Source organism: Physella acuta, unplaced genomic scaffold (assembly GCF_028476545.2).
Source record: "Physella acuta isolate Inbredline_101_S28 unplaced genomic scaffold, ASM2847654v3 ptg001377l, whole genome shotgun sequence".
Lineage (NCBI taxonomy): Eukaryota > Metazoa > Mollusca > Gastropoda > Physidae > Physella > Physella acuta.
Genome location: NW_026732892.1, coordinates 642,474 through 667,360, shown reverse-complemented (window position 1 = coordinate 667,360; position 24,887 = coordinate 642,474). Strand labels below are relative to the sequence as shown.

Genomic DNA, 24,887 nt, shown 5'->3' with positions numbered 1-24,887 from the left:
AAAATAATAACTAAGAGAAGTAATTGCTTTTTAATTCGTTTAGTACAAATATATTACAAGGTGCTTATGAGTACCCCTATTTAACTATTTAAAAAAGGGAAATAAGTCTTGGAAGTGTTTTGAACGTTTGCCTATCTTTCACACAACAGCTCAGGCATATTTTTTTTTACGCAACAGCATGTTGTATACTGTATAACATCACTACTGTAGTAGATCTGTTTGTTGTTTACAAAAGCTTTTATCGTCAAGTCAAGAATGCAAGCAAATTATTTTTTTTTAACTATAAAATTTTTATTATGGTCGGCTATGAGCCCCTAAATGGCATGCCCCCCCCCCCCCCCTGCATTGCGGGGTCTGGCGGCACTGTAGTTCCGCCCCTGCTGTGCTGATGTACTTGTATTTTTGATATGCTTGTATTTTTGATGTACTTGTATTTTTGATATGCTTGTATTTTTGATGTGCTTGTATTTTTGATATGCTTATATTTTTGATGTGCTTGTATTTTTGATATGCTTATATTTTTGATGTGCTTGTATTTTTTATGTGCTTGTATTTTTTATATGCTTGTATTTTTGATGTGCTTGTATTTTTGATATGCTTATATTTTTGATGTGCTTGTATTTTTGATATGCTTATATTTTTGATGTGCTTGTATTTTTGATGTGCTTGTATTTTTGATGTGCTTGTATTTTTGATGTGCTTGTATTTTTGATGTGCTTGTATTATTGATAAGCTTATATTTTTGATGTGCTTGTATTTTTGATGTGCTTGTATTTTTGATGTGCTTGTATTATTGATATGCTTATATTTTTGATGTGCTTGTATTTTTGATATGCTTATATTTTTGATGTGCTTGTATTTTTGATGTGCTTGTATTTTTGATGTGCTTGTATTATTGATATGCTTATATTTTTGATGTGCTTGTATTTTTGATGTGCTAGTGTTGTTGATGTGACAGTGTTGTTAATTTGTCAGGCGTGACACATCAACTGTCAAATTCACAACAAAGGCAACTGCTCTTTTGTCGTATAGGTATGGACGGGGTGGCCTGAGCTCAAGGCTGTGAATTCAAAAGTCTCAGGTTTAGATCTCAGGGCTAAAGACATCCCTGAGTCCACCCAGCTATAAAGGGTACCTGACTCACACTAGAGAAACTTGTTGGATCTCAGGGCTAAAGACAATAAAACATCCCTGAGTCCACCCAGCTATAAAGGGTACCTGACTCACACTAGAGAAACTTGTTGGATCTCAGGGCTAAAGACAATAAAACATCCCTGAGTCCACCCAGCTCTAAAGGGTACCTGACTCTCACTAGAGAACCTTGTTGGATCTCAGGGCTAAAGACAATAAAACATCCCTGAGTCCACCCAGCTCTAAAGGGTACCTGACTCTCACTAGAGAACCTTGTTGGGCATTGTGATGACTACAGTATCCACCTAGGTCATTGAAGTAGATGAAATCTACGTCATCTGCCCTATGACTCATGAGTCTTGGGCACACAAAAAAAGGTTATGATCATATATCTACGTCTGAAATACCTAATTCTGTAGCTTGGTAGTCAGATATAAAAACACACATTGAAACAGAGAAACAGGTGTAATGGATAAACAAAATATTTATTTGTGTTATCCTCACATAGTTTAGCCACCTTTTGCGTACATAAAATGTAATGGCAATAGATTTATAGATGGCTCAAAACCACATTACTAGTGTGAAAACAATCCTCATTTACAAATAAAAATGTAAGCGTATAATAAATAAAAACTGTTTCTCAATTAACCTCATAATTAGTAATTTACACTTAAGTAGATTTTAACAATATATCGCACTGTAAAATTTTTTAGATAAGTGTATGTGATATAAAACTATACAGCTGAAGTTGACTATACATATATTTAACAGAAATGTCTAGAAGTTAACATAAACTTGACACAAACATGCTGTATCACAACACAAAAGTTCAAGTTAGGTAAAAAAAAAAAAATCTTCCTGACAGTGTCAACAATTTTGTTAGTTTTCAGTCTAAGGGAGGTAACCTGGTTTATTTTATTTTTTTATCATTTTTATTTCCCCTTTAAACATATTTTCCACAAATAACTTTAACATTTAACACCATGTTTACAAGAATATTTTATACAAGACATCAATCAACTTTAGTCATTTTCACCCCCTGCACTGGTGTCTTGGTCTGGTGGAGCATCTTCCCCATCATCTTGTTCTGTCTTGTCCCCGTCCTGAGGTCAAACATTTGCATTTGTGTACTACATTTACATTAACAATGTTCTAATTTTATACTGCTAGCTTAAAATTTTTATTAAACATTTGCATTTGAGTACTACATTTACATTAACAATGTTCTAATTTTATACTGCTAGCTTAAAATTTTTATTAAACATTTGCATTTGAGTACTACATTTACATTAACAATGTTCTTATTTTATACTGCTTGCTGCATGACTTTATTAACAACAGTCTTAATTTAATACTACATGTTATAATTTTTTATTAACAACAATTAAATTTTATTCTGCTTGCTAAAACTTTTGGTTAGGACATTCTAAGTTTATACTGCTAGCTAAAAAGAAGCATATTTTATTATCTTGCACTGCAAAAGTTAAACATTTTACACAAGTGTATTCCACTAAAGTAAAAAAACAGCTATTTAAACCAAGTCACTTCAATCGACTGTGTTGAGCAGTTAAACAAAAAGTAATACATCAGCAGGGCAAGCTACTTTTACAAAGGTTGCATTAAAAAACTAATTACTAATTAATGTGTCAACATTTTATAAAGAAAAGCCTTACTGTATAATGTGGTAGAACTTAAAAATGAGAAACCAGATAACAACCCAATTAACCTTTAACCTACCTGTTCATTAGAGTCTCCTTCTGTTTCATCCTCTTTTGTTTCATCATCATCCTTAACCTCTGTGCTGGCATCAGGTTGTGGGTCATCCCCTGGGTCTTCCTGGGTGGGAGGGTCAACAACTGGCTCATCCTTCTCTTCTACCATAGGTAGTTTGGACGCTGACGCAGCTTCTCTTTCTCTTCTCTCCTTCTCTGCCTGATAAAAAACAAAACTATATTTATCTTACAAGCAAACTTATGTGATTCATAACAAAACAATTACAGTTTTTTTACTATCATTTATAACTACAAATTAAAACCTACATTTATGATACTGAAGAATGAACAATGATCATTGTATGAAATAACTGCGTAGGCCTGAACACTATGTAAATACTATGTAATAAAATGAGAATGTAACAAAATGAAAATGTAACCAAATGAGAATGTAACAAAATGAAAATGTAACCAAATGAGAATGTAACAAAATGAAAATGTAACCAAATGAGAATGTAACCAAATGAGAATGTAACCAAATGAGAATATAACCAAATGAGAATGTAACCAAATGAGAATGTAACCAAATGAGAATGTAACAAAATGAGAATGTAACCAAATGAGAATGTGACCAAATGAGAATGTAACCAAATGAGAATGTAACAAGATCAGAATGTAACAAAATGAGAATGTAACCAAATGAGAATGTAACCAAATGAGGATATTTACCAATTGTCTCTCAGCATCCTCCTCTGCAAGCCTCCTGGCTTCCTCCAGTCTCTGAGCCCTTCTCTCCTGCTCCAACACCTCCAGCTCCTTTTCTCTCTGCAGCTGTTTAGCCTCCTCTTCTTTCTGTCAACACAAACAAACATACATACAAACAAACAAACAAACATACAAACAAACAAACAAACCATGGATTTTTTTTACTTTGCTTTAACCAATCAATACATGATTATTAGCACCTGTAATTTATGTCTAAGGTGAACAGTGAACCTAAGTCAATGTTATTCTCTCTCACTGTCACACTCTTTTATTTGGTCATTTTTGGCTCTCTATACAACTGATGTACCATAGGGAAAGGCATTACTTGTATAACTTGGCATCAATGCTTAGTATAAAGAAAAAAAGTTTTTCTCCCAACCAAGATGCCATCCATTGACCTGGGGTTTTCCGCCAGGATTTTTCTGCCTCCCCAATTGCCTGGTTTGGATGTGAGGGGCAGTTCAGTCAGGGGTCAACTTGGTCTTGAGTCAGGGTTTCCAAACTCATAGCTTTTAGGTTAGCAAGTGCATGGTCTACTGAAACACCACCTGGTCCCCTGGTCAATATTATTAGATGTCCTAGTTCTTATTTGAGAAAAAGCTCCATGCAACACAGCTTATGCCACATTGTATAGGTAACAGCTTTCCCTATGGGTTGCAGCTGTGTGTAGAGTGATACACTGATAAGGGCCTAATGCCTTGTTTTCCAGTCACAATCATCCTATCATCTATGGCGTCATATAGTTATGATCTCATAGGGTAATGTGATTTTTTTACCTGTGGTCTAAGTGCCTCATTTACTCATGAAGGTCATATGATTTTTTACCTGTAGCCTAAGTGTTTCGTTCTCAATGTGTTTCTGTAACCAGAAGGCTATGTACTCAATAGGGTCATGTGGTCGTACTTCAGCTACCTCTGTCAGGCACGGCACCAAACAGGCCAGGTGTGTTTTCAGGTAGTCAGTTTCCATGGTTTTGCTATCATTTATTCCAGACAAGAAAATATTCTATTAAAACATTTTTTAATTGATTTCATCCAAGTGAAAATAAATTTGTTTGTGATCTTTCAGTGGGGCTCTCCAAAAAATGCTAAAGTATTTGTGTTTTGTGAGCCCTATTAGATTTTAGTTTATTAGTTAATAAAACATTTAATTTAGGCCTATTTAGGGCTCATAGTGTTGTATAAAAAAATATTTGGCCTAATATTGATATTATTATATTAAATTTTTTATTTTGAAACCATATAGCCTAGACTTTATAGACCTACTAGACTAGGCTATTGAAAATTAGGCCTATAGATTTAGATCTAGAAATAGAATCTAGACCTAGGTCCTAGAACTAATAAAAAATATTTTAATTATATTTTCAACTGAAAGGAAAGAAAACAGTACAAACAGCAAATAAAATAGGGGGAAAAAAACTACTGAAAATACTTGGGGGGCCTACATTACTTGGACTATTTAATAAAACATCAACGTAAGGAAACCATAAAAATTAAAAATTAAATTTAAAAGTTACCTTGTGTTTTACAGAATTTTTTTTAGTGATATTTTTGTTCTTTCTAACAGCAAAATCTTCACTTAATACATCGTACCCTGTTTTAGCCCTCAAACATCAATAGACGGAAGTTGACAATGACTCCATGACAACATTGCGATCGCTCGGGCAGTGAACCGCAAGTTTACGTGTTAGCCGCAAGTACACGAAAGGGAACGTACATTTCTAATTGTTGCTGTGCCTGTGTTGGCTGTTAATGTTGGTGAGGCTGGAGAGTAGCAGTAAGCGATGTTATCTTTTAATATTTAACTTGTTTTGTTATTCTTTTAAATTCTTTTATTTATAATTGTATAAATTAAGATAGTATATAGGGAGCCTAGACCTAAGGCTAGACCAAGCTAATCAGGTTACACGAGTTTCAATCATTTTATTTTAGATATAGGCCTAAATGATAGCCTACAAGTGTAATAGATCTATAACAATTTAAACATATATTTAAATAATTGAAGCTATTTTTTATACGAATCAACTTTTTAATTACGTTTGTTGGGGGGGGGGGGGGGTGGGTAATGGTAGGGACAGACATTTAATTTCGTTTGGGGAGCGTCATTTTTTTTTTGCATCACACACACACACACACACACACACACACACACACACACACACACACACACACACACACACGCGCGCGCAAACACACACATACACCCACACACACACATATATATATATATATATATATATATATATATATATATATATATATATATATATATATATATATATATATATATATATATATATATATATATATATATATCCTTATAACACGCACACTCAGGCCTATATATGCACATAGGCTGCACACACACACACACACAAACACACAGAGAGTCACTTGAAACGACACTGATTCGGGGGGGGGGGGGGGGGGGGGGGCGACACAAAATGCACAGCCAACATTTTATCGGCTAAAACAGACCTAGGCCCTTTGTCTAGTAAAATCATAAACTTGAACAGTTTTAAAATCCATACTGTCTACAATACATAACATGCATTAGGTATTTAGCATAATCAATAATTGATCGGCTATCGATAATAAATTCAAACCTTGCCAACTCAGCTTGTGATTACGTCACGAGGTTATATGCTCGTGGACTGATCAAATATTGATGTTGTTTTTCTCATGCGAGCATTGTGTTTGTGGGCGTGGGAACAAAGGCTCCGGGCACCTTGGGGTAGGGGTGACGAGGGCGCTGTATGGCGTCAAATTAGGGCGCCAGACTTTGGCGCAGTGCCAAACTACAAGTTGGTCCAACATAACAGCTGTTTGCTGTCATGTTGGACGTGGTCAGATGTATGTCGACAGAAGACGTACATAACGTTATTTTACGTTGTGTATGATAGCACGTCATATAGATCCAAACTTAGTATGGGTGGCATTTTTTATGACGTCGCGCTCTTTTTACCCCCCGCCCCCAATCTTTTTATTAACGACGGTCCATAATAAGACGTCAACCTTGTGTCAATATTTTCGAATTTTTTTTTAAAGGGCAGACAACCCAGATACCAAGATGATGGACATTCGCGTCAGCTGCGATCTGTTTACAGGTGGGTACTCCAATTTGTTTGTATTTTAGCTTCTACCTGCATTTGTAACCTCTAGTCTGCTCTAGATCAATAAATTACACCCAAATAAAACACAACAACCAGTAACACGTATACTGCAGCGTCAATCATTCTATCAACACCCGCTGTCTTCATTCTGTGAGGGATGTGGTGGTTGTAGGCCTCACACAAATCTATTGCCTGTGGGGTGGGGGAATCAAATGCCTCACATCCCACCCATCCCTTGACACACATGGCGCTAGAGCTGATAGATTTCCCTAATGTTTTCAATCCCTTCCTCTCCTCCACCCACCCCGACGGACAAACTTGTTCCCACCCCACACAGACACCTCCCCCTTCCCCCCCCCCCCACAGACACACTTCCTCCCACCCCACACAGACACCCCTAACCCCACCCCCACCCCCCACTAAAGCCAGAACTGCAATGCCCGAATCCCTACACGAGGGCTTCCATGCCCGGGTGTTGACCTCTGCCCCCCCCCCCCCAGTAACATAAAACTATTTGGTTTGGATTTGCACTTTCCTCCAGCTATTGTGGACTAAACTGGACGGTAAAATCGATAATTCTCCAATTAGGTAAAAAGGGTCTTGGTGTCAAAACTGTTAGGCCGACATTAGAGCCCCTCCCCCCCTAGTCCCCCCCCCCCACACACACACACTTATCACTTGATAGAATTTACAGGCACGTAGTCTTTGATTCAGCAGTCTACACACTCAGGCAGGCGCCAACATCTGTGTAGATCTATGTGTTCAATGGGACAAGACCATGGCTGGAGAAATTTTACACACGACTGGACAGGGGGAATAGGGCAATACATCGTCAAAGTGTACAGCTAAAGCACCATACTTGCTGCTTAATACTTCGTCAAAGTGTACAGCTAAAGTACCATACTTGCTGCTTAATACATTGTCAAATTCCGTTGATTTATTTCTTAAGAAAGGGGTGGCTATTCTTTAGACATTCTCTAAAACTATATATATATATATATATATATATATATATATATATATATATATATATATATATATATATATATATATATATATATATATATATATATATATATATATATATATATATATATATATATATATATATATATATATATATATACAAATATATATATATATATATATATATATATATATATATATATATATATATATATATATATATATATATAATTAGGAAAGAGATGCATCAGTGCTAGTCGATTGCATGAGACACTTGCATGTAAAGAGCAGGTTCAGTTAAGGCCTACTGTCCACATAATGCCGACCTCCCTCACACCCCACAACCTGGTTCCTCCACTCAAACCTGGCACCCCCTCACTAGACTTCTGCCCTCGATGTTGACACCCTCCGAAATTTACACCCCCTCCCCCAATCATGACACCCCGTTTCAATCTTACACTCTCATTGAACATTGCAACCCCCTCCCCATCGACCTTGACTGCTCCTCTCGGAATTAGCACCCCCACCCCCAGTCATGACACCCCTCCCAAACATGACGCTCCCTCTTTCCCCCCCCCCCCCCCCCCGAACGTGGTCAACGAAGCTACGTGGATCTAGAGTTCTTTAAGTACGACTTTTGCCTTCATCGCCCAAGTAAAATACATAAACAAAACGAATGTAATTGTGTTTATTAGCCGCATGGCAACTGTAGATCAAAAACTGAAGTCTTGTATTCTGGTAACATTACATCTAAGTCTTGCTAGAGATCACAACTTGTTTTCATTCTCATTGTGGACTATATTTATACCAAGATGACGTCATTAAAATGTGTAGGGACTAAAGAAAAATAAACAAGTACATCCGGTTCAAGTAGCGTCTCCAGCTATTGTAAACACTAGCCAGAGGTTAGTTCACGGTTTGTCAAGATGAACAATCAGCCCAGACAAGACTTCGATGTCTATCGACCCAGAGCAGAATATTTCGACACCTGTCCCCCTAAAAATTATGGTATTTGTTTGTCCAAGTTTTTTTAGACGGTACTTTTACATTAGCCGTCCTGCCATGATAACCTATAGGACGAGACCAGCAGTTGCGTCCAGGCATCTCTTCGAAGAAAGTCTACCGCCCCCCCCCCCCCCCCCCCCCCAAAAAAAAAAACCCGAACTACAAGGAATGTATATAGAAAACATATACTTTTATATTCTGCTAGACGGGACTGTTTCTAAACTAATGCGATTTGCAAAAATACCTCATATTTGTTTACAAACAAATGTTTTACAAACAAATGTTGCACACAGATCGCAGTGCTTCTAACGTTAAACTTGTTCTTGATTTGTTTGAAAAGCTACATATTTATTTACTTAGTTTAGCTAACTTTGAGTCTACTTCCCATAACTACGCCATTATCTCTCGCCTAGTCGAGGAGGCTCTGCTATTACGGTCAGTGTCCGGCCTTACAATCTGCCATCTTAGCCGCTGACACTCATTGACCCTGATTCTGTCACCATGGCTCAATGTGACACTGTATCCTGAGGCCGGACATTGCACACTGCCACCCGTCCGTTAATGGTCATTAGGTTCCACGTCATATTGATTTGGATGGCCCTGTATAAAGCCTAATAATCTTGACCCTGAAGTCAGGAAGGCGTGAATCGTTTCCGGTCTGACCGCCACCAGTTCCCCCATGTAAAGCCTAATGTCCTTGACCCTGAAGGCGTGAATCGCTTCCGGTCTGACCGCCACCAGTTCCCCCATGTAAAGCCTGATGTCTTTGACCCTCAGGTCCTGAAGGTGTGAGGGACTACCGGGCCCACCGTGTGGACGACCCCCGGGCTGTGGGTATCGGGGAGACCTCGCCCCTACAGAGCCTGGACTCCGGCTATGTGCTGCGCCCCGCCCCGGGCGCCACGCTAGAGACGCCCCGGTCGACCAGGCCCGGGGAGATAGGGTGGGGCATCCCCTGGCTGGTGGACTGGCAGCCCCCGAAAACTGGACAACAGATTGTCGTAAGTGGTCAAGTTTGGCCGGGGGTTGTGTGGTTGGATGTGGGGTGGGACCCTCTTTAAAGCTAATTGGGGGTGGGGGGTGGGGTGGGTTTAGTCAACAAGCTAACTGGTGAGTTCCGTTGCATGGTTGATAACCTAATTGGTGGGTTTCTGTTTATATTAATCGGTGGGTTCCTGTTTATATTTAACAGGCTATATAGTGGGTTCCTGTAAATAAAATGATTTTTTAACTAGTTTCACAAAGGGGACTGTAGTTAAAATGTTTTAATGTTGTCTAAGAGCAAACTTCAAATAATTTCAGATGGGCGATTGCAGACAGCTGGCAGAGGACAGGGCAACACACGACTATCTGGGAGCTTGGTAGGACATTTTGTGTAGGACATTGTGTGCAGGATTTTAGGACTTTTTGTGTAGGACATTTTGTGTAGGACATTTTGAGCAGAACATTTTGAGTAGGAAATTTTGTGTAGGACATTTTGTGTAGGACATTTTGACCAGAACATTTTATGTAGGACTTTTTGAGCAGAAAAATTTGAGTAGGACATTTTGGGCAGGACATTTTGTGCAGGACGTTTTGTGCAGGACATTTTGTGTAAGATTTTAGGACTTTTTGTGTAAAACATTTTGTATAGGAGATTGTGAGCATAACATTTTGTGGACATTTTGTGTAGGACATTTTGTGTAGGACATTTTGTGTAGGACATTTTGTGTAAGACATTTTGTGTAGGACATTTTGTGTAGGACATTTTGTGCAGGATTTTATTACTTTTTGTGTAATTCATGTAACGTTTACTGAGTGTCCTAGGTAGGACATTTTGTGTGGTCCATGTAAAGTTGCTGGCATGACTTGTCCTAGGTAGGACATTTTGTGTGGCTCATGTAACGTTTACTGAGTGTCGTAGGTAGGACATTTTGTGTGGCTCATGTAACGTTTACTGAGTGTCGTAGGTAGGACATTTTGTGTGGCTCATGTAACGTTTACTGAGTGTCGTAGGTAGGACATTTTGTGTGGCTCATGTAACGTTTACTGAGTGTCGTAGGTAGGACATTTTGTGTGGTTCATGTAAGGTTGCTGGCATGACTTGTTCATTGGGTAAAGGTTCCATTTGTTGATGTAGACTGTGTACTGTCACCATGGTGATACCAAACACATGTAACGATTACGTTGGTCAGTCCTGTTTCCTGTCCCGTTTACCCAGCCTATCAAGGTAGCATTGAGTCGTGGACAGATATCCCATGGATTTCCTTTATGTCACATGATGTACTGACATGTCATTTGGCAGACATGGCCTTATGACACACTGCCCTACGTACCTAAGTTTGACATCTAGAGGTAACTCACCAACCTCACCTTAACCATTCTGAGCATCTGTAACGTAACCCAACTGCCGTCACAGGTACCCTAACCCTAACGACCGTCAGCAGAATGGCAGTCAGCAAGGCAGCAAAGGTAGAGTCAGCTCACACAGGGAGTCGACGTCTAGACGCTCCTCTAGTTCTGTTACGTTCAAAGACACTGACGCCACTGGTCACCATGACGACCGTAGAAGTGTTGACAACAGTTCCCTGGCCAGGTGAGTGCTGCAGTAGAGGTTTATCTGGCATATCTGGCTAGGTGGGTTAGTGGAGTTATTAAGTTGAATAGTGTCTAGTCTAAGAAGCAATGCGATTTAGTGTTAGAGAAACGGCTTTTGTGAGTGTATGTGTGTGGGTCGACGTGTGTGTGTTTGGGTCGGCTTGTGTTGGCGGGGGGGGGGGGGGGGTCGGCGTGTGTGTGTGGGGGGGGGGGGGGGGGGTCAGCGTGTGTGTGTGTGTAGGAGGGAGTGGCTGTGTGTCGTCGATTGGTGTGTTTATGTCAGTGGTTGCATATGTGGGTGTAGCACTATTATTTAACTAGGAAGGGAGGTTAGAGTGGTGACCTCAGTAGCCCACAGTTAGAGTGGTGACCTCAGTAGCCCACAGTTAGAGTGGTGACCTCAGTAGCCCACAGTTAGAGTGGTGACCTCAGTAGCCCAGAGTTAGAGTGGTGACCTCAGTAGCCCACAGTTAGAGTGGTGACCTCAGTAGCCCACAGTTAGAATGGTGACCTCAGTAGCCCAGAGTTAGAGTGGTGACCTCAGTAGCCCAGAGTTAGAGTGGTGACCTCAGTAGCCCACAGTTAGAGTGGTGACCTCAGTAGCCCACAGTTAGAGTGGTGACCTCAGTAGCCCACAGTTAGAGTGGTGACCTCAGTAGCCCACAGTTAGAGTGGTGACCTCAGTAGCCCACAGTTAGAGTGGTGACCTCAGTAGCCCACAGTTAGAGTGGTGACCTCAGTAGCCCACAGTTAGAGTGGTGACCTCAGTAGCCCACAGTTAGAGTGGTGACCTCAGTAGCTCACAGTTAGAGTGGTGACCTCAGTAGCCCACAGTTAGAGTGGTGACCTCAGTAGCCCACAGTTAGAGTGGTGACCTCAGTAGCCCACAGTTAGAGTGGTGACCTCAGATGTTGGTTATAAATCATAATAAATGACATTAAAATATATCTGGGTATGGACTTAATAAGTTATCTCCTAGTGCTAGTGTGACATGAACTGCCGTCTGCCACACGAGGTAGGTCAACATCAGTTGGTTGAAGTGGAGGGGTGAAATTGAATTAAAGGTACCAGGTATTCTCAGTCCTAATAAACCCGGAAGTGTAAGGTAAATACGAGGACAGATTCTATAAATCGAACAACGTGTGAATATTGCTGATATTTCCTTTAAACAATTTCATTCCAAAAGCTCTAAGTTGTATTGAATTTTGTTTCTAGTTATTTTTGTCTGTTCATTTTCTTTGTTCGTTTTGAAGTTACCTCTCATTAATTTAATTGAACTTTAAGAGACACCCCAAATGGTGTAATAATATAAATGAGTGGTTAACTTTTTTTTCATAAGGATTAGATATGACACAAGTGTTGTTCGATAAAATTATGTAAATGTTGGCTTGATAGTTGGGGAAGTAGAGATCAATGTATAAAGTGTGCGTCTATCTAATAAGTTTTAAAGGAACAGAACAAAATAAATTAATGACCTTACTCTAACATACATGTATAGGTCATTGATTTTACTCTAACATGCATTTATAGGTCAGTGACCTTACTCTAACATACAGTTATAGGTCAGTGACCTTGCTCTAACAGTTTTAGGTCAATGACCTTGTATTACATACATTTATAGGTCAATGACCTTGTTTAACATACAGTTATAGGTCAGTGACCTTGCTCTAACATACAATTATAGATTAATGACCTTGTCTAATATATATTTGTAGGTCAATGACCTTGCTATAACAACACTCCTCATTCACTCCCCAGTTCAAGACACACATAGCCGTCTACTGTGATCTGGTGCTGGACCGGCCGATGTGTCAACACACGGGTGCTACACACTACACACTGGCACTACACACTACACACTGGCACTACACACTACACACTGGCACTACACACTTTGGAGACTGACGTCCGCCCAGCTGTGTCATATTTACATCAGTATTATTTGATTTGATTACAATTACAGTGACCTGAATAAAGTCATTGGTGATCATTTTTGCCTCGTTCTTTGTATTCTCCATCTCATGGTTGTGAAAAAAATGACATTGATGTCTTGACGTCACTTGTTGATTATTGTTCTTCCTTCATCGTCAGTGATGTCACAAAAGCCACACATTAAGTTACTGAATAATGAAATAACTTTGACAGCTAGGACAGCGTACTGTCACGGATGTACACACAAGACAACAATCGGACCGTAGCCTGGGGCGCTATATTCAGTGTGTGTGTTGGGGCGGAGGGGGGGGGGTCACAAACAAGAAAACAAAACAAACAGGCCATCTAAATGTGCAGTTAAAAAAAAGTGTTTGCATCTCATAGTGTTGTACATGTTACTTTAAATTTATTTTTTAAAGGTAAAATACAATTCACAATACCACAGCAAGATAATGTGACATTTACAGATACCTAAAAAAAAACCGGGCTCCTCTGTATAAGTAAAGAGCCGTATGATAAATTGTACAAACCACCCCACTCTCGATAGGCTATAGAACATAAGTAATGCCTGGCTGACTTCAGGATCCGTTGTTTTCTTTTTATAAATGGCTTGATTAAAACATAACACGAAACATCTTGCCTTGAGTGTAAAAATGTTCATTAACGAATGCCTTTAGACGGTAAGGGGGTCGTCCATACATGACGTCATATAAGTGTGGGGGAGGGGGGGGGGCGTAATTTTGTGACGGTGTGTGATGAGGGGGAGGGGTGTTCAGATGTTGTGACGTCACACTTTTTTGCTTTATAAAAGAAAAGAATGCTAGATAACGATTTTAGCCGTTATTTTGCGTTTTAGAAAACTGTTATAATAAATTGTAATATAAATATAAATTGATTAAAATTCTCGTTGTCGACAGTTCAGACAAGATTTTGGAAAAATATCAATGTTTTCAGAAAACGGCAATTTTGAGGGAGGTGGGGGGGGGGGGTTATATACTGAAGTGTGACGTCATTTTAGGGAGAGGGGTGGAGTGGGGTCTGGTTTTTTTGTGTCGATATGTGACAGAGGGGGGGGGGGGGAGGAAACATAATTAAAACAAGCGTGGTTGACCCTTTACACAATAATTTTGGCAATCTCGTTTGTCTAGACGGTGATCGATCTACTATAGTCGATATTAACAAAAAACAGACGGCCATTTAATGATTTAAAGGGAAAATTCCTGATTGGCTGTGGTGAAATTCTACACCGAAATGATTCTGTCACGTGATCTGATATGATGCTCTTCTATGGGCACACTCTACGCCAGTGTAAACATTGGCTAATGCCTACAATAAAAGGATGAAACAAACAGCTACAAACATCGGCTAAAGCCTCCAATAAAAGGATGAAAGACACAGATACAAACTTTGGCTAATGCCTCCAATAAATGGATGAAACAAACAGTTACAAACATCGGCTAATGCCTCCAATAAAATGATGAAATAAACAGCTACAAACATTGGCTAAAGCATCCAATAAAAGGTTGAAACAAACAGCTACAAACATTGGCTAATGCCTCCAATAAAATGATGAAACAAACAGCTACAAACATTGGCTAATGCCTCCAATAAAAGGATGAAACTAACAGCTACAAACATTGGCTAAAGCATCCAATAAAAGGTTGAAACAAACAGCTACAAACATTGGCTAAAGCATCCAATAAAAGGTTGAAACAAACAGCTACAAACATTGGCTAATGCCTCCAATAAAAGGATGAAAAAAACAGCTTCAAACATTGGCTAATGCCTCCAATAAAAGGATGAAAAAAAACAGCTACAAACATTGGCTAATGCCTCCAATAAAAGGATGAAACAAACAGCTACAAACATCGGCTATGCCTACAATATCAGGATGAAACAAACATCTACAAACATTGGCTAATGCCTCCAATAAAAGGATGAAACAAACATCTACAAACATTGGCTAAAGCCTCCAATAAATGGATGAAACAAACAGCTTCAAACATTGGCTAATGCCTCCAATAAAAGGATGACACAAACAGCTACAAACATTGGCTAATGCCTCCAATAAAAGGATGAAACAAACAGCTTCAAACATTGGCTAATGCCTACAATATCAGGATGAAACTAACAGCTTCAAACATCGGGTTTTATCTGAGATCAACTCGGTCGGTGTCAGCAGCTCTAGCTGACATTTATGATGAGTGGCATTCACTAGATGACATCATCTGTCATTCATAATGGGTGTTATCTGGCATTCCCAGGATGGTGTCATCGGTCATTCACTAGGTGATGTCATCAGACATTCACGGTGTGTTGTCCTTTATTCACCAGATGGTGTCATGCGACGTCCAAACGATTGTGTCACCCGTGTTACCACCACACACCTTCAATGCTCAGTATCCTTCTTTACTATTAGAATGTGGACAGACCATTGTCATGGATAGATTTGTTAGTATCCAAACCCTAATCCTCTAACTAGTCTAACCTCCGCCCTGAATCTAATCTAATCCTTACACTATCGTCAATTGTAACCTAGACCCTAACAACGATACAGGCAGATGCGATAATGATTTACCCGGCAGGCGGTTTACAAGGTCCTAGCTTATCAATGGGAGGGTGGAGCTTATCCGTGGGAGGGTGGACGGCATGAATGAAAGGCCACATTGTCTAGCGCTGACACCGCGTGAAGCAGGGGTTCACGCCTGTCTGTCTACTGACCACTGGGTCCGTGTCATGATGACCACTTGTCCAGTTCCTGATGACCACTTACAACGTGTCTATGAATGAAACACGTGACTAACGGCCGGCGACTCTGTTAGATCCACTGGTCACGTGGTATATCATTTGATTGTCCGCCCTTGATCAGGGCTGCTTCACTCTCCCCCGGGGCACAGCCGACGTGGTTTGGCGGCTAAAAATTACAATATATTTCCAGGCGTGTTTATTTCATCTGATCATTTTCGTTATGTTTGTTAGAACTAAATGGGGTACTAAAATCACCTTGTAATGTTTAGTCTTTTCGAAAATTAATATTTTAAATTTTAGTTTGGAGCGGTGGGGTCGAGTGGTAGGGCGCACCAACACATTCGAGGCTGGAGCTGGTTCATGAGCTCCCGGCTATGATGGGTACCTGGCTCAAGTTGGGACTTGTAGAGGTAGTTGGTGGGCACGTTAGTTAATTGATAAATACCATATTAATGCATGATTTTCAACAGACTAATTACAGTTTTCTAATATAGATTTAATTGGTGCCATGCGTTCAAATACATTTTACAGAATACAATTTTAAAAAATGTTGTGACAACATGGTGTATGTGTAGTTAGTTTAGCCCCATGTAATTTAAAGCTAACAAGGTTATAGTAAACAATGAACTGATACTCCCGAAATACAAGCCAGATTCTAACTAGTAAATGTGGAGTGCAATGGAGGAGAAGAAATCTTGTACGCTAGCGGTAGGAAAATGTTAAAATCAATTCTACGGCTTGAACTTCCCAACACGTTGGATGTGACGTTAAGGTACCAGTGTCCAACTAGCCGGAAAATGTACCTTAGTATCAGCGCAGTCGTGTGGTTGTTTATTGACCACTGGTCAGTAGAAGATTCTTGGCTGACCACTGGTCAGTCGCGTGGTTCTTTGTTGACCACTGGTCAGTAGAAGATTCTTGGCTGACCACTGGTCAGTCGCGTGGTTCTTTGTTGACCACTGGTTAGTAGAAGATTCTTGGTTGACCACTGTATTTAGATACTGAAATCTTTTAACTTAAAAAAAAACTTTTTTCAAGTAAACAAAGAGTTGCAATTTAGCACATAAAAGATCAAATAAAAATACGATGAAAAGAAAGCATACAATGCATTACCTAGGTCTATACCATACGTAAAAAATCAAATTCCCCCCCCCCCCCTGATCAGATAAACTCCAGCGCATATTCGGGTACTCCCCCATGTACGGGAAGGGAGTGGATGTGAGGGGGTGGGGGGGGGGGTTAGAAAACAAATACCCAAACCACCGGCCTCATTTGGCTGCGGATGGGAATATGGCGACACGATGAATTCCGGTAAGATGGCCTATATTTGCGTATATGTGCGTGTGTGTGTGTGTGTGTGTGTGTGTGTGTAAAACAGTATGAAACCAACACATAATGTGGATCTGGATGATATGAAGAGTTGCAATGAACGTAAATAACATAAAATGATGGCTGAGATATACAATCTTCAAGGACTAACATGGAAACTACGACAACAATAATTCTTGTTTATTGATCCATTAAGAACGTCTCGTTTTGGTTTAAGTACCGCCACATGTGGATATTGTTTTAGCTTGATGCAATAAAAAAATCTGGTGACGGTTCTAAATACAGCTGTGTCTAAGCATTACTCTACTGCACCATAATGACTTGGGTTTAGCCAAACAGCAGGGGGTTCATATGCATTAAAACCTGGCAATGTTTTTATTTTATTAGAGGCTAAATGGCTTAAGTGGCACGCTCGTCCGTGTCAAAAGAACAAATAGATTTATAATGTCATATGTAACACATTGAAGGGCACATCGTGTCATCGTTTAATTATAGTACACTGTGGGGACATGTAACAATTTTGTAATGAATTTTGGCATGTAAATATCACTACATGAAATATTGAACAAGAATTTTTTTGATGATATTGCTTAAAGGACGAAAAATAAAACAAATAATGCCAAATGTCCACGTTACTATTGTTATTTTAACACATGCTACTAATTTACCTGTCTTTTTAACACTACTACTTTACCACCAACTCTTTAACATACATCTCTCCCCCCCCAACCCAGTATTTCTTTCAGGCACCCTCTTCCGGGGTGGGGGTGGGGTGGGGGGAGGGCACCGACCAAAATCGAAGTTACGTCCAATTTACACAAAAAAATATACTTTAACCAATGTCCGCCCCTCCCTCGAAAGTTTCAACCCCCCTCCCCCACCCGTCTGAAAGAAACACTGCCCCCCCCCCCCCCCGCCTGTCGACTCATCATATTATAAATTGTGTAAAAAACAAATATACTCGGAACAATATTTGTTTGAGTGGAATCTGCAATATGTTACGTGCAAGTAGTCCAAATTTGGCAGGTGATCCGAAATGTTTCGTTTGTTGATACTGTAACAGGTAACTCCGGTCAAACACTCGCCCTTTCACCTCAAGACGAACCAACAATAGACTCTACTAGTGCCATTCTTCTACACTGTCGTGGGCAAACATAGAAGTCATACACAATTGTCCTTTTGTTTTTTAAAGATAATAACTTTAATACGACAAACAAACGTATTATAAACGAGCTAAAGTTAAAGTATTTGGGTCTCTCTGAAAAAAATATCTGCTGGTCAAGGTCAAACAAATTTACGCTTTTTGTATGTGTACTTACCATTAGTTATGTTAGTAGAATCTAAATCTAGTTTAGTAAGACAGGTCGCATATTAGATTCTCAGTCTATTTTTTAAAAACCTGTCATTTAATTTTTTAACAGGCATGCAAACAAACACATCTTATCTTTTAAAAAATGTATACCTCAATAAAATTAAACTCTATTCATAATTAGCTTTAACCCGATTATAGTAAGTTTTTTTTTTTTTTTTTAATATTGCATATCTAGCCTAGCTTAGGCTTAAGATTAGCGCCTGCCTAAAGCCGCGTTATTTTTACCTGGCGGATTCATTGTAGAACATCCGGAGCTTGCACCCCTGCCGATCTAAAATTGGGTTGCCCCAAATAACACACTGGCGTCCGCCATTGATTTCGTTGAACCGGCTAGCAGTGTTTTCGTTCAGTGTTTTATGGTGTTGTGGTATTTTAAATTAACTTAACTATTGTTTAAAGTGTGTCTTCAAATAGTGCTGATTGTAAAATGAGTGCGTCGAATATTGCAAGATCTGATCAAGACGAGGTAAGTGCTTTATTTACACTTGTTAGTTATCTTTCTTCTTTTTGAAGTGTTTGTTTCCGCTTTGCTCTGCAGTGTTGCAACTAACGAGATTCAATCCAGTCTACCTTTGTTTTTTTTCCTCTTCGGGGGAGTTAGGTTATTTGCAGGGTGTGGCCAAGGGCTTTAATAATAATTTACCAAAACAAATTAGATCTACATCTTTTTTTAAATTTTGTATCTAAATTTTAAATTCAATCATCTTGTTAAACTTTTAAAATAATATTTTATTTACACCCCCAAGCTTACCTTTTCAGTTACATTGGTTTAGATTTTAGAATGATTTCATTATCGAAAACAACTGGCCAATCCGATATGAATCGAAGTTTTGAACTTGCTCATTATGTATGACCTCTCACCCCACTATCCTTAGATCTAGATCTAGACTCTAGATCTAGTTTAGTTTTTCTTTTACTATTCTATTAGGCCTACATGTGAATATTAAAACAGCATTCATTTAGGCCCTACTTTTAATTTTAAATAGATCTAGATCTAGATCTTTAGAGTCTAGGCCTATTAAGATCAACATGCGACACAGGATCTGACCTACAAAAATAGTAGATCTAAGGCGGCCGATTAACTTAAGGCGTAATTTAATTTAGGGGGGGGGGGAGGAGGAGAATCATTGGTTTTGTCAAGCTAGATCTATAGGCCTATTCTAATCCTAATTTATAAAAGCCCAATGTGCGCACATCTCTCTCTCTCTCTCTCTCTTTCTCTGTCCGCAAAAAATTTTCGCCGGACATCACGTCAGAATCGGCAGCGGTATATGGAGAACTTTTTACGGACTTTTGTTGAAAATAATATGTTAGATGTTTTAAATGTATAACCACAATTTTACTTAAAGAAGAAAAATAAAAATTAAAGGCGTATTCGAATGTAGAGAAACAGTATTATTTATGCAACCGGAAAAGCATTAATACATGTGAAGAAGAACGCATAAAACTGTGACGTCGCTATTGCTTATACATTAACTAATGACGTCATCTGCTGTGTTTTGAATAAAAAGAAATGAACTATTTCATTCAAATTTGATTTAGATCTACGTACACTATGAAATGTATACAATACAGTTTTTCCGGCCTAAACTCATAAAATTTATTTTATTTATTTGGATTCTAGATCTAGAGATTCTAGATCTAGACTAAATCTAAATCTACGCAATAACTAGATCTATAATCTAGACGTAGACGCTAAGATCTAGATTTAGACTCTAACTTCTCTAAAATCTATTCCAAAAATAAATTTCTATATTAGGACTAAACTATTTCAAGACTTATTTATTTTTACAAAATCTTTGTTATGAACTGGCTAATTTGGGATAAAAAAATAATTTGAAAGAATAGGCATATTCGTGTAAGTTAAGATTTTAAAATACGTGTTTCATTCTCCGTATTTGTAAGGTGCCTAAATAGCGGAGATGTTAGTGTACATTAAACCACGCAGGTGGTGCGGGTTCGAGACACAGCAAGTCAACTTGGTTAATGTATTCTTTTTTATTATGCTCGGGCTAAACTTAAAAAAAAAATTCTTTTAGGAATCTAGATCTAGATCTAGATTCTAGATTGTCGGGTGTCCGATAGGGCACTTCCCGGCGCCGCAGGCGCTTCAAATTTGGCATGATCTTGCCTTGGTGCGACAGAACACGGGGGCCGGTTGGCCGAAAAGTCTACGATGTGGGGGTCAAAACTGACCTCGACTGACCGGTACCTTATATGAGCTATAAATCGAAAAAAAATGTCCACGGAGGAACCTCTTCATAACTCTTGAGGTCGTAGACCGACCTTCGGGCGAATTAATTAAGCATTCAAATTCTCAATGTTTTCGAAAGCCTAAGCGAAGCTGGGCAGCATGCCTAGTTCTATATAATGTAGAAGCCCAATTATCGACTTTTTCTCCATTGTGGTACTGTATATTACTGTATCTAGAGTTTATCCGAGTTTATCGGCTTTAGCCATGCTAATACTGAAACTGACTTTATTGAATTATAATTATTAATTAGGCCTAACCATAGACTATAGATACTACAAATAAGTTACTAGTTCTAAAACTAATGAAATAGATCTAGACTAGATCTTAGTTAGTAGGATCTAGATCTAAATATATTAGGCAAAAGAAAAGAAAAAAACAATAGCAAAAAAAACAAACAACAACAACAAAAAAAAACAAAACAACAACAACAAAAACAATTTGGATCGATAATCAAACACTACAGTCTATAATTGTAGGCCTACTCATCTATTTTGAAGATATAGGGCTACAGTCTACACTACCAAAAAAAAAATTAAATTAGGTATTGATTAGCATCCCCCCCCCTCCCAAGGTTTTAACAATAAACTATTCTTTTTATTTGTATATCAACTGTTTTCATAAACACTTGTATTGTACTCTTAGACTTCTGTCACTATACCAATAGCCAACAAAAACAAGCAAACATTGCCTGATGCTAACTAGTCTTTGTTGTTAGCCTGATGGTGGTGATGGTGGTTTGGTTGTGGTAAAGGTATCAGTACTATCCCTGTGTAACTGGTGTTGCTATTTTGTTTAGTCCTGGGCCTGGTGAGCCTTATAAGACATACTAACCTGAGGCTTCCTGAACTATATAAGATGTTTAATGAGTTTTAAACATATTTATGACCAGTAATTGTAATAGCAGTAATTGTAATAGTCTCCATTTGAATTGTCACCATGAGTGGTAGCAATGCTGTAGTTGATTTCTCCCTCTCTACTGTGAGCTTATCACACATGTTCCTGGCTAGACATTCACTTCACACACACTATGCTACCAGCAGAGTCTCAATCCAAATATCAATGAACAATTTCAAACCTCACAGATACACCAGAGCTGTTTTTGTTTTGAGGATAAAATCAGCAGTAAAGAATTGTTTTTATGGGAGTTTAATTTAGAATAATTTTCAGGAGCGATCATAAAGAAAGATCTTTAGTCATGTTGTGTGGTTAAAAATATTTTTTCTTTTCCGAGATTATTTTACACCGGTTTGGACATCCCTAGATTTAGGAGATGTATCTTATGTATGTTTACTGGAACTTACTTTTCAGATCAATACAAAGTATAATGAATAATTTTCCAAACATACTTTTCTTACTAACAATACTCTTTTTTGGTCAAATGATCAGGCTTTTAAAAAGATTTTACCATTTAAAAGTTTTGTAAAAATTTAGGGAAAAGTTTGAGAGGTTAGAAATTAACTCTAAACTGTTAAAGTGTAAGTGATATGGTATTGCTATGTGTAACAAAGTGTACCTCTGTAAGCTTATGGTATTGCAAGGTGTAACACAGTGTATCACTCATTCACTGTAAGCCTTATGTTATTGCTATGTGTAAAATAAGCCTTATGGTATTGATATGTGTAATAAAGTGTACCACTGTATCATATACAAACAAGGCTCCAAGAATTGATTGCAAGCCCAAGTTGACATGTAGCAGGTTACATAAGTAAACAAGCCACCATTACAGGCTGATATGATTTACTGTGCATTGCTGGGGCTCCATACACTAAGGGGAGGTCCTACAAGGTTTAACATGGCTCTATATGTTAGAGCAGTAGAGTTTGTCCTGGCCAAGTTGTGTGAAAACTACCTTAACATTCTACATATGACTGAAATAAGTTATTGGTTTTGGTCAAAATTATTCTATAAACTACTTCCTAGCTGGAACAACACACATTGTTCAATCTATTTGTTTACCCTATCTGTTTTGTTTCCCTCTCTATTATATTTCCATGTATGTTTTGTTCTATTATCTGTTTATCTGTCTATTGATTCACTGTCTGCTATGTTCTTGTATATGTTTTCCTGTCTGTTGTGTTCCTCAGTCTGTTATGTTTCTCTATGCCCCTGCAAATTTTGTACCTATATCTACTGTGTTCCCCAGTCTATTTGTGTTCCCTGCCTATTGTGTTCCCTGTCTATTGTATACCCCTGTCTGTAATGTTGCCACGTCTATTGTGTTCCCCTGTCTAACTCTCCAGTGACTCACATTTGACGAGTCCTACCTGCGCCGTCCTGTAGCTCACCATTTGCCACGTGATCTATTTTTAGAATTTTCAAAAGGTCTAATTATAAAGCAAGCTAGTTTTATTTTTGGTAAGGTCAGTCGAAGGCACCCCCCCCCCCCCCCCACATACACTTGAAGCACTCACTCTCCTCTCTACCTGTGGTTTTCTTGAGGTAAACTCTCATCAACACGTTTCCTCCCTGAGCTGCTTCATTACCTGTAAACAGAGGGGAGGTGTAGGTAGCACTGGGCATATGGGCACAATTTGCCTCTAGTCTGGACTAACGCTGTAACTCCTCGGTTAGCTTGTACACTCAATGTAGACATACTTACCGTACACTCTTTAAACCTCCCCAATATCAGCCGGCTGTAAGCTTACATGAATCACACAAGCAAGTCAACCCGACACTTTCAAAAGGCCTTAATGCTGGTTTATTTTTAGATGCGATCTCCTCCGTTTTTTTTCTTGTGACGGTATTTTCTGCTGGAGTCTCTGACCCCACCTACCCTCTTGCCTAATCATAATGGCGGAACTCGAGCTTGAAAGGCAAATTGCTAGCCTCGTTATGGGTTAATAGCGGGGTATGAGTGTCGGCATGGGATGGACACTTTATGGCAGAGTAGGGAGATGTCTAGCGTGACGCTAGCTTGTCATGTAGCGTGTGTATAGATTTGTAGGCTTGTCATGTAGCGTGTGTATAGATTTGTAGGCTTGTCATGTTGCAAGTCGATAGCATGATAGACTTGTCATGTAGCAAGTCGATAGCATGATAGACTTGTCATGTAGCAAGTCGATAGCATGATAGACTTGTCATGTAGCAAGTCGATAGCATGATAGACTTGTCATGTAGCAAGTCGATAGCATGATAGACTTGTCATGTAGCAAGTCGATAGCACTATAGACTTGTCATGTAGCAAGTCGATAGCATGATAGACTTGTCATGTAGCAAGTCGATAGCATGATAGACTTGTCATGTAGCAAGTCGATAGCATGATAGACTTGTCATGTAGCAAGTCGATAGCATGATAGACTTATCATGTAGAGTGTCGCTAGCATTGTAGACTTCTCATGTAGCATGCGTCTAGGTTTGTCGCGTAGCGTGCCGCTTGGTTTGTAGATTGATAGGTAGCGGGCTTTTGGGTTTGTAGGTTTATCGTGTAGCGTGCCGCTAGGTTTGTAGGTTTGTGGTGTAGCGGGCTGTTAGTTTTCTCCTGTAGCGTGCCGCTAAGCATCTCCTGTAAAGTACCGTTCTTGTGTATCACGCCTATAGGTTTCTCATGTACAGTACAGTAGTTTTGTCATATAACATAGCCTACCTCCGTGTTCCCCCATATAAACACCATGGAGCCCACTAATATCAGACTACCTCCGTGTTCCCCCATATAAACACCATGGAGCCCACTAATATCAGACTACCTCCGTGTTCCCCCATATAAACACCATGGAGCCCACTAATATCAGACTACCTCCGTGTTCCCCCATATAAACACCATGGAGCCCACTAATATCAGACTACCTCCGTGTTCCCCCATATAAACACCATGGAGCCCACTAATATCAGACTACCTCCGTGTTCCCCCATATAAACACCATGGAGCCCACTAATATCAGACTACCTCCGTGTTCCCCCATGTAAACAACCTGGAGCCTACTAATATCACCAAACCGGTTGGTTAGGGTGGCCTACACGTCGCGACTGGGTCATAAATAATCGTTG

General features: G+C 39.1%; 3 protein-coding genes across 6 annotated transcripts in view; 2 read left to right on the top strand and 1 right to left on the bottom strand.

Annotated features, from left to right (window-relative positions):
• Positions 1-1,597: 1,597 nt before the first annotated feature.
• LOC131927163 (DPY30 domain-containing protein 1-like) lies at positions 1,598-5,258 on the bottom strand. 2 transcript variants are annotated; one of them, XM_059282888.1, is made up of 5 exons: positions 5,125-5,258; positions 4,434-4,584; positions 3,573-3,695; positions 2,869-3,063; positions 1,598-2,234 (listed from the first exon to the last, which is right to left on the bottom strand). In XM_059282888.1, exons 2-5 carry the CDS (start codon positions 4,575-4,577, stop codon positions 2,154-2,156), a joined length of 543 nt encoding a protein of 180 aa, XP_059138871.1. In that variant the 5' UTR covers positions 4,578-4,584; positions 5,125-5,258; the 3' UTR covers positions 1,598-2,153. The 2 variants fall into 2 exon arrangements, with proteins under 2 accessions (XP_059138871.1, XP_059138872.1); XM_059282889.1 differs by having other exon boundaries at positions 4,434-4,578; positions 5,125-5,256.
• Positions 5,258-13,260, top strand: LOC131927162 (uncharacterized protein C4orf45 homolog). Of its 3 annotated transcripts, XM_059282886.1 has the most exons (6): positions 5,258-5,384; positions 6,656-6,714; positions 9,469-9,692; positions 9,994-10,052; positions 11,090-11,266; positions 13,027-13,260. In XM_059282886.1, the coding sequence occupies exons 2-6, from the start codon at positions 6,678-6,680 to the stop codon at positions 13,040-13,042; spliced, it is 513 nt and encodes a 170-aa protein (XP_059138869.1). In that variant the 5' UTR covers positions 5,258-5,384; positions 6,656-6,677; the 3' UTR covers positions 13,043-13,260. The 3 variants fall into 3 exon arrangements, with proteins under 3 accessions (XP_059138869.1, XP_059138870.1, XP_059138867.1); XM_059282887.1 differs by lacking the exons at positions 5,258-5,384; positions 6,656-6,714 and adding an exon at positions 8,554-8,694 and having other exon boundaries at positions 11,090-11,142; XM_059282884.1 differs by lacking the exons at positions 5,258-5,384; positions 6,656-6,714 and adding an exon at positions 8,554-8,694.
• A 5,681-nt stretch (positions 13,261-18,941) lies between these two features.
• Positions 18,942-24,887, top strand: part of LOC131927134 (titin) — a 152,487-nt gene continuing 146,541 nt past the window's right edge. The window contains exon 1 of the mRNA XM_059282805.1: positions 18,942-19,115. Coding sequence (XP_059138788.1) covers positions 19,077-19,115 — 39 coding nt within the window. The 5' untranslated portion in view covers positions 18,942-19,076. The remainder of the gene's footprint in view (positions 19,116-24,887) is intronic.